The 9,454-nt window shown below is 63.2% G+C and overlaps 2 protein-coding genes across 2 annotated transcripts; one reads left to right on the top strand and one right to left on the bottom strand.

The window, feature by feature from the left end:
* Window positions 1-609: 609 nt before the first annotated feature.
* Window positions 610-4,398, bottom strand: MNEG_9232 (hypothetical protein; the record flags this gene model as incomplete). The annotated part of the gene is made up of 8 exons (XM_014042297.1): window positions 610-993; window positions 1,225-1,393; window positions 1,687-1,811; window positions 2,075-2,240; window positions 3,316-3,338; window positions 3,609-3,758; window positions 4,012-4,091; window positions 4,320-4,398. The coding sequence occupies 8 exons, from the start codon at window positions 4,396-4,398 to the stop codon at window positions 610-612; spliced, it is 1,176 nt and encodes a 391-aa protein (XP_013897751.1).
* A 2,700-nt stretch (window positions 4,399-7,098) lies between these two features.
* MNEG_9231 (hypothetical protein) lies at window positions 7,099-8,461 on the top strand (the record flags this gene model as incomplete). Its single annotated transcript, XM_014042296.1, has 5 exons — window positions 7,099-7,167; window positions 7,463-7,501; window positions 7,675-7,698; window positions 8,215-8,310; window positions 8,447-8,461. The coding sequence occupies 5 exons, from the start codon at window positions 7,099-7,101 to the stop codon at window positions 8,459-8,461; spliced, it is 243 nt and encodes an 80-aa protein (XP_013897750.1).
* Between the last annotated feature and the right edge of the window lie 993 nt (window positions 8,462-9,454).

Genomic DNA, 9,454 nt, shown 5'->3' with positions numbered 1-9,454 from the left:
TATGGTTTCACAAGAGCAGGTTGCTGTGAACGGCTTGTGCAGGCATGCAAAGGTGCAATGACACAAGACCCAAGGGAGCCGACAGTCACGAGGGTGAGGTTACAGCTAGCCTGCCGCTGAGACAGGCAAAAGGGGGGCGCGGGCAATGACAGGGGACCAGATGCAGACGCCAAGCACGCTCGTCTCACAAGACCCGTTTGCCGTCAGGGTGGCAACCAACCGGCAGGAGGATGATGCCGAATGGCGGGATGTGCCTTGCGCGCTCGCAGCTTGCTGCCTTCGAGCTGCGGGGGCCGCAAAACCCGCCAGTGTCCAGTAAAATGCCGGCATGCAGCAAAACGCGGCAACACACGGCAACGCCGCAAAAAAGGCTTCCTCCAATGCGCAATACGAAATGGTCAACACTCCGCCTGGCAGTCTGCCGCGCGAGGCGCAGGTGGCCGCACAAGCAAAAAAGACGCGCGCCCGGCTCCAAGCAGGCGGGCTCCAACCAAACACGCCCCAACCCGCCCGACTGACGGGCCGGCCGCCGGCCGCGCCCCAGGGCCGCGCCTCAACCGAGCTCCCGGTCACGACGCATCACGCGATCGTGACCCCTGCGGCCTGCCCTCAGAACATGCTGAACACCGTGGCGGCCGCAAACACGAGGAACAGCACCCCGCTGATCGCGTTGACCGTCCGCTCGCTCACGTGCTGCCCCGCGATCGCGCCGCCCACCACCGCGATCGCCGTCGCCGCCGCGTGGCCGGCGGTCGCGCCGACGGCGACGCCCACCGGGCTCTGCGCCACGGCCAGCGCGATCGTGGCCAGCATGCTCCTGTCGCCCCACTCCGCCAGGAACACCAGCGTCGCCACCTCCAGAAGGTTCGCCCAGGACGCGCCCCTGCCGCTGCCGGCCTTCACCTTGCCGCTGCTCTCGGCCTCGTCCACCACCGACCGCGCGTCCTGCAGCTCGTCCTCCGCACCGCCGTCCGGCTCGGCGGCGGCGGCGGCCTGGGGAGGACGGGGGCGGGGGCGCGCGCGAGCAGGCGCCGGTCGGGGCGGGCAGCGCGCATGCCCTTGGGTGCATGCTCGCATGATCACGTTTTCAGCAGCCCAGCGTTGGTGCAAAGCCAAACCACGGGCCGGTTTGCGAGCAACTAGGTGAGATGCAGCAGCGGCTGGTCCCTCGAGGGCCGCGCGCGCCCTGCGAGCGGTTTTGCCTGGAGCCTGTTCAGCGCCCACCTTGAGTGACCGCAGCCCAAAGACGACCAGCAGCGCGACGCCCGCGATCTCGCCCACGGGCAGGCTGGTCATGAGCGCGTCGGGCACGCGCGAGAAGACGACGCCGATGGCCACGCTGATGACGGTCATGGCCGCCAGGGCGGCGACGGAGCCGACAAAGGCCACGAGCCTGCGTGGCGGGCAGGAGTGGGTGGTTGCAGAGGATTGAAGAAACGCAGGCCTGCCAGCACGCTGCGCGCATGACTCCAACACAAACACATGCGAGCGCGCACACAGCCGCATGCATGCATTCACACCCTGCACACCCTGCGCACACAAAGGGATGTGCGTCAGCGCACACGCTCGCGTGCTCGCGCAACACGCCACACAGAAGAACAACTCCTGGACAGCACAGCTGCACGAGGATGCTTCACAAGGACCTCAGACACGTGGCAGCCGCGCGGCATCCGAAGCGCCACCCACTTGCCGAGCCGCATGGCCAGCAGCGCGGCAATGAAGAAGGTCTTGTCCCCCATCTCGCTCAGGAAGATGAGGCTGAAGGCCGCGAGGAAGCCGCTGCGGCCCAGCGGGCCGTCCACCAGGTAGGCCTGGGGCCGGGTGGGGGTGTGGGTGTGGGTGTGATGCCCTGTGCGTGTGCCAGAAGCGCACGGAAGCGTGTGCGAAAATCGACCACCCACTTGCGAACGCACGGCACGGTGTGCATGCTCACGTGCAGGCCGATGCCTGTGGGCATGCCAAATGCATGTGCGTGTGTAGTTGTGCGTGTGCAAATTTAACCCCAAATGAGGGATGTTTCCTGCAGTGCATGCTAATCGCACAAGGGTCCCGGCGACGGGGCCGCGACGCCCACCTTGATTGCGCCCGCGTGTCCCGACGCGACAGCAGCCGCTGTCAGGGCGCCGACAACAGCGAGCGCGCCCAGAGACCACCAAAGCGTGCTGCGCCCCGCCTGCTGCTGCCCCTGCTGCGCCTGCTGCTGCTGCTGCTCCGCCTGCTGCTGTTGCTGCTGCTGCTGCCTGCGTGGTGCAAAAGGGACACATGCATGCAAAAGCATGCACATCAGAAGCTATCAGGCTTGACCGTAGCCGTACCCCAATTTGCAGCCGCATCCCTTCTCTGTTGGCAGCCAATTCTCTGAAGCTCCCACCAAGGACACTCACAGCTGCTTGGCGGCCTCTGGGTCTGGTAGTGCATCCGAAGACGCCGCGGCGGCGACTATGCGCGCCCCATGCTTCGGAGCCCGTGTCAGCTGCAGCCGGCGCTGAAATCTGGTGACATTTGTAGAAGAGGATCCCTCGAGCCCGGACGGCGCGCAATGAGCCAGCGAGCTGCTGCGAACGCTGCTCAACCGGACAGGCAAGCCAAGGCCCGCCCGGGCGTGCACTCGATTTGACAGTACGATTGCATCATTGCGCTGGCCCAGGGGGCAGCGGCAGGCACGAGACGTTGCCATGGATGCTGAATCAGGTCGCCCCGGGGTGTCTTGTGTCTTCAGGATCAGCAATACCAGTCTTGTGCACGTGTATGTTGATGGACAAGAACCCTTTGTCTGATTGAATGTTGGCCTCGTGCTGGCGCGACATGCGAGTACCCATCTCGATTGATCCATGCTGCTGATGCTGATGCAGCTGGGGGGGCCATGCATCGCGCCCGCACCCCCCAACACATTTTGACCACCACAGAGCTTGACTGAGATCAAACTGCTTTAAGCTGAATTTTCAAGGTCCAAGATGCGGTCCGGCGGAGGGGTCGCATGGTCAAGTTTATTCGGGCGCTCAGCCTCGTGGCATTGACTTTGTGTGTGCAGTCTCGCTCCAGGACCCCACTCCGCTTTAGCACTGCTGCTTAGGCTTGAAATCCAGCCACTTTTAATGAAGCAATCTTGCTGCACCCTGTTTGCGAGCTGCTGCCCCTGCCTGCCACCATTGCAATCAGAGCGGCCCTAGACGACAGCCGGCTGCCCACGTGTCCTCCAGGTCATCACCGCCAGCGACTGCCTGGCAGACCTAGAGTGGATGCACGGACCCAGGCAAGGGAAACCAAGGACCGCCAGTTACAAGGGCCGTGCGGGCGAGCCAAACATGCGCTCACTTCTTGGCCTGCAGCTTCAGCACCTGTTTGTTTGATTGAGTTTTCAGAGGCGGGCGTTGCGACCGAGCGCCCAGGCGAGCGAGCCGGGTGTCCCAGGGCGTCGAGGCTGCTCAAGCCCCCCGCCTGCATTGTCGCGATCACTCCCCCTGCCACTGCCATATATATGGCCCCGCACAGCAGCCTGGGGCCGCTCCAGGGCCCCCGTCCCCACGCAGCAACCACCACCACCATATCCACAGTCACCCAAGCACGCATATCAGTGCGCTTGCGTACACCAAGCCCCCCCCCCCCACCTTCTTGACGATCTTCTGCTCCTCAATGAGGAAGGCGCGCACGATGCGCTCCTTGACCACGGCGTGGCTCAGGGCGCCGCCATAGATGCGGTTGACCGACTTCTGCCTCTTGCTCAGGCGCGCCAGAGTCGCCGGGCGGCGCTGGGGCAGCTGCGCAGACAGGTGCAGACAAGGCGGTGTGTTGGGCAGGTCAGCAAGGTCGATGGGGATCAGACGATAATCGGTGCCTTGGGGGCAGACAGCAACACCAGTGTCCTGATTGAAGCGGGGGGCCCTTCGCACACAGCCCTTGGCACACAGCCCGCCTCTGCTGCAGCGGTCTGCACATGTCACGTCGGTCCCGCGCCGCTGCCAGAACCAACTCAGAGCGCGCCGCAACGGCGCCCCACGCGTGCGCACTCACCCCGTGCAGCCGCACGCCGGTGGCGGCGCACTTGGGGTGCTTGGTGGGCTTCTTCTGGTACTGCACCACCAGCTTGCCGCCTGCAGGGTGCCCAGGAGGGGGAGGGGCGGGAGGTTTCACCTAAAGCACAATCGGGTTTGACCAAAGCTGCCTTGTGAGGCAAGTCACGGGCCAGGTGATGCCGCACACAATACAAGCCCGAAAAGCGCCTCGCGATGAACATGTGGATGACATCGGATATTGTTGAGGCACTGCGAGGGTCTCCGTCCTTCGAGGGTGGGGTCGCAATCCCCAGGAACCAAACCCACCCGGGGTCTTGACCACGCGCGTCCGGTTGGAGGCGCTGTTGTAGCAGTGGCGCCTGCGGTACGTCAGCCTCTGCACCATCTTGGCTGCTGCGGCGCTGCGGCGTTAGGGGGGGTCCCTGAGTGCTGCGCGGCACGAGGGAGGAAGGGGGCAGGTACGTCAGAACAGTGGGGGCCTCCAGGAATTTGTGATACAGGAAGGAGGGAGTAGGTGATACCAATCTTAGCTGTGGCTGCCATACACCAAACTGAGTGTCGCTGCCAACATTGCTGCTCAGCTGCTGCTGGTGCTGCTCCTGCTGCCGCAGCTGCGGATGCTGCTGATGCCGCCGCTGCTGCTTTGATGCCGCCGCCGTAGCTGACGCAGCTGCCGCAGCTGCCGCTGCTGCTGCCGCTGCTGCTGCCGCTGCTGCTGCTGCTGCTGCTGCCGCAGCTTCCGCTGCTGCTGCCGCTCCTGCCACAGCTGCTGTCGCAGCCGTAGCTGCTGCTGCTATGACAGGTGAGCGGCCGCGGCCTCCAGCGCTGCCATGCGACGCCGTCAACCTCTCAGCAGCGATCGCCTACTGGCCGCGCGTAGCAGCCGGCACTCATGGGGCGTCTGGGGCCACGGAGCTTCGGCCAGGTCCAAGGCAATAAAGGAAAAAAGCTCCATCGTCGCATCGCCGCTCGCTGCAGGGTTGCTGCTGCACGTGGCTGCATGCCTGGCACGCCCGTACTGTGCTTCGGCTTTGGCGAGCAGGCGACGCCATGCCGCTGTGCAGGTCTGCAAGACCATCGTAACGAATGGCGTGTGACTGATGCGCAGAGCCCATCACTGGCCCCGACACTGGCTCTTCAGGTGGAAGCAGCAGCGGCTGCGGCGGGCGGCGGCGATCGCACTGCTGCCACCAAGCCGTCTGCCGGCCCTCGCCGAGGTATCAACTGTCCCAGGGCACTTGCTGCCACCAGTATAACTGGCATCTTGCTTGTTCCTGGATGGCAGGCCTCGAGTCCCACTCCCCCTCGTCGATGTTTGCAATCTCTGCTCATCCTGTCTGAGAGTCGTCGTTCTCCACCTAGCTCAAGCACTAATAAGCTACTGCATGACAAGCCCCGTGGCTGAGCTGGGCTGGGCTCGCGACTGGCGGCCTCGCGCTGCACTCCCACTATCCCAAATCAGCATGCCCCGTCCAGAGCTGATACATGCCCAGGAACCTCACCCACAGGTGCTTCAAGCCGATGCTTGGGAAAGAGGGCCATAGAGAGGACTGCGAAGCCGATAAAGGCCCGGCAGCTGGATCGGTGCATCGGTGCAGCTCGTTGTGCAGCCACGTATGGCCTGTGCAAGTCAGCCCTTGGGCGATTAGGCGAAAAGTTGCACTGCCCTGGTCCTCGAACACCGCAAAGCTCTGCACAGGATTTCCCTTGGACCATGCAATGCAAAAATTGCATTGCTTCACTGCCCCCGGCCATTGTGCAGATGTAAGGGGTAATTTGGGGTGGTGCAAATTAATTTGCTCAATACACAAAAACATCTCCATCACCTCGTTTGAGTGCACACGCTCATTGGCCCTCCTTGAATTTTTCACAATCATGCAGACACGTTGACCAGCACATCAGTACTGATGACACTTTTTTTGACAGCTGTCCGTCCAGCACATCCCACGCAAGCATACCGGCGCGAGTTAGTGTGAGGTACTACTTTGAGGCTTGACAAGTGGACACATCAGTCAAGCAAGAGGGTCACTGGGTACAGTATTGTCTCCATTGCATTGGCTCCCAAGCGCTTGCGTGCCTGCATGGCCAAGGGCTCCTGCAGTAAAACCAGGCCTGTTCTGTTGTCCAGCGCTAGCGCATCAGTTGCAGGCCCCGTGACTAGCCCCCCTCCGAGGCTGACAGGGCTGGGTTGGACGAGGCTTGAAAGCAGAGCGGGTGCAGCCCAACATCGTGCGCCTGCATGCACTTTTATTCTTCTCAAGGTACACATTGGAACGATGCAAGTGGTCCTAGAAATCTGTCATGCAACTGTGCCTAGGCGGCCGGAAGAAAGTTATCGGCGATTCAAGCGCCGTGAACCGGCCCGCTTGAGCGGCTCGCGCGACAAACAGTGACTGTGCAAGCACGTCCGGCCTGCTTCGAACACACTCACAGTTTCCGCTTTGATTTCCGACTCTCCACCACGAAACCTACACATCCCTGGACTAAAACAAACTCTCAACGCGATCTAGCCTCGGCACGTTGGAAGCGCTAGGCGTGTATTGGTTGGTGATTCATATGGTGTTGCCTGTATAACCACCCCCGCTTGAGCGCTCGGGCGCGGCGGGTCGCAAACTCCCGCCCTGGGGAGGAGGAGTGGGACCCAGCACCATGAATCGGTGCGTGTGTGGTGCCGGCTATATATATGGGAGTGTTCGAGCATTGTAGTCCCTGCTGCAAGCCTCGGGTGCAGCTGCGGGCGATGTTTCGGTGCTGTGCTTGTCATGCGAGAAACGCTATGTGTGTGCCTGGAGCGTACTTCGTGGCTTGTAGAGAAAGAAAACGATCGAGCATCGGCGCGGGACCTGGGCCACTACCAGTGTGGTCCTGTTGAGTGATATGCGCACACAAGCAACGAAGACGCCGCGCCGCAAGGCGGCATCTGGTTACCGTCAGACGGTGACCTGCCCAACATCAACGGCCCTGCATTACACCTGCCTGGCAAAGCACTTGCGGCAGCTGCGAGCGCCCTGCTTGGCTCCGAAGCCCCCAGGCGACGGCGCTCGCCATCCGGTCCCCCAATCGCGGCTTCGGCAGGTATCGGGTGATGAAGCAGCTGGGGGACGGCACTTACGGCAATGTGTGGAAGGCCGTCAACCGGCAAACCAATGAGGTGGTGAGCTGCAAGCAAACCACCAACTGCCCGCGCCGCCCCGCGTGCGGGCCGCGGGAAGGGACGCGGCGCGGCGCCGGCCGAGGCAGGGGGGCGCATGCAGGCGCGGTTGGCGCGGCGCAGGCCGCGCCCTGCCTCTTCTCATGGCAGCGGTTGTGAGAACTGGGATTCGCTCAAATCGGCGCCACATCGCGCTCCGAGGCCACGATATGCGTCTCACACAATCCGAGGGGCGCCTCACTTTGAGCAGCACACGTCGGGCCACCCACCCCAAAACCACGACCCACTCAAACCCCAGGTTGCCATCAAGAAGATGAAGCGCAAGTTCTTCAGCTGGGTGCGCACCTCGCACAGGCTGCCAACAAGCCTTGCCGCCCCAACGGCAAGCTCTTGTTCACAGGCTGCGCTGCCTACAAGTGTGCAGCATGCTCGCGCATTCAACCCCCAATCACTCACCGGCCCTTTTACCCACATGCGGCCCTTCTGAAACACGCACCACGGAACCCCCAGGACGAGTGCATGAACCTGCGGGAGGTGCGTGCGGCTGGCGGGGCGATGGGGCAGCGTTGGGCGGAGCGGCGGTGTCAGAGGAACAGCCTTCGCCGGGCGTCGGGCGTAGCTGCGCCTCGAAGGGCCGGGCCTGGCCTGTTGTGCCTGGGTGGAAGCGGGCGTGCCTTGGTTGGATGGACGGCGGAGCAGGGGAAAGCGGCGTTCACAGCAGCAGTACCTGCAGCCACGGCCGTGTCGCGGAAAGGGCGCCAGTTTGCTGAGCAGCGCCGGCACGCTCACGTAACTCGGGGCGGGTGGGAACGGCGCCGACCCGCACGGCGCCATCACCTGCTCGCGTGGTCAAGGCGGCGCGCTGCACGCTTCCCAGACGGCTGCCATCAGCAGACCCGAATCCCCCACACACAGGCACACATGCTGACACATAAACACACTCGCGTGCACATGCACACACATGCACCCTCTGGGCCCCCAACTGGACGCATGCACCTGCACACACCATCCCCAACGCAAGCACATGGACGCCCTGTCGCCTTCCCCCAGGTCAAGTCCCTGCGGCGGCTGAGCCACCCCCATGTTGTGAAGCTGAAGGAGGTCATTCGGGAAAATGACGAGCTGTTCTTCGTGTTTGAGTTCCTGGTGAGTCACAGGGAGGATGGTGGTGGTGTTGGGGACGGCGGTTGGTAGCGGGCGGGCAAGGGGCAGCGACTGCAGCGGGCGTGACGATTGCCGCTGTCGCGGCAGCTGACGTCGTCAGGACTTGGATGCAAGCCAGGTCACAGTCAAGTAAGCTGCGTCCGCGACCTCCGCCTCACACCTGCTCCCTCCCCCCCTTTGCCCACAGCACTCACATACCCACGCACACCTGACACACACACAAAGACACAAGCATGCGCACACACACACTCTCACAAAAACACACACAAACACACACACACACACACACACAAATGCACACACTCACGCACACGCCCCACAACACACACAATCCCCCTCCAGGACTGCAACCTGTACCAGCTGATGAAGGACCGCGACAGGCTCTTCCCCGAGGCCCGCATACGCGCGTGGTGCCACCAGGTCTTCCAGGGTGAGGCACCAGGGGGGGGGGCGCAGGGGTGGACGCGGCTTCTGGGAAGGTGCGGAGGGGCGCTGCAGTGCGTGCCTACCCGCCCCGGCCAGCTGCTGTGCGGGCTGGTTCTGTTGATTTGCATGGCCTGTTGTGGTGGCCCTTGACAGGCATGAGTTGCTTGGACCCCCAAATCCACAGGCGCGGTTGTGCGCGTGCACACCCCCCCCCCTCACACACACACACACAATCATGTCAAGCGAACGCAAGCACAGGCGTACGCACTGATGCGCGCATGCGTGCATGCACAACGCACCCGCGTCCACACGCGCACAGGTGCGGGCCCACCCACACGCCCGCACACACACTCTCGACCGCCCCTCCCCCTCCACAGGCCTGGCGTACATCCACCAGCACGGCTACTTCCACCGAGACATGAAGCCGGGTGGGCGGGGGGCCCCAGGGGTGGATCTTGCTTTTGAGGTTGGGTCGCAGCCAGTGCAGCCAGTGTGGCCCCGGGCCCTGGGCACCGCATGTGCACAACGCGACACCCCCTGTTTCCGGCCAGCCGCTGCATGCGGGGCCGTTGTTGCTCCAAGGAGTTGTTGTACGCAAGTTGTGGGGCGGTCCAACCCACAAAGATGACCCTCCTGTCAAGACCACGCTCATCAACTGCCACACACATGTGTCCACACACCGCACTGCACTGCCTTGCGT

This window comes from Monoraphidium neglectum (genome assembly GCF_000611645.1).
Source record: "Monoraphidium neglectum strain SAG 48.87 unplaced genomic scaffold scaffold01863, whole genome shotgun sequence".
NCBI lineage: Eukaryota > Viridiplantae > Chlorophyta > Chlorophyceae > Sphaeropleales > Selenastraceae > Monoraphidium > Monoraphidium neglectum.
Note: the sequence above shows the minus strand (reverse complement) of the source record. Positions and strands in the feature narration are given on the sequence as shown.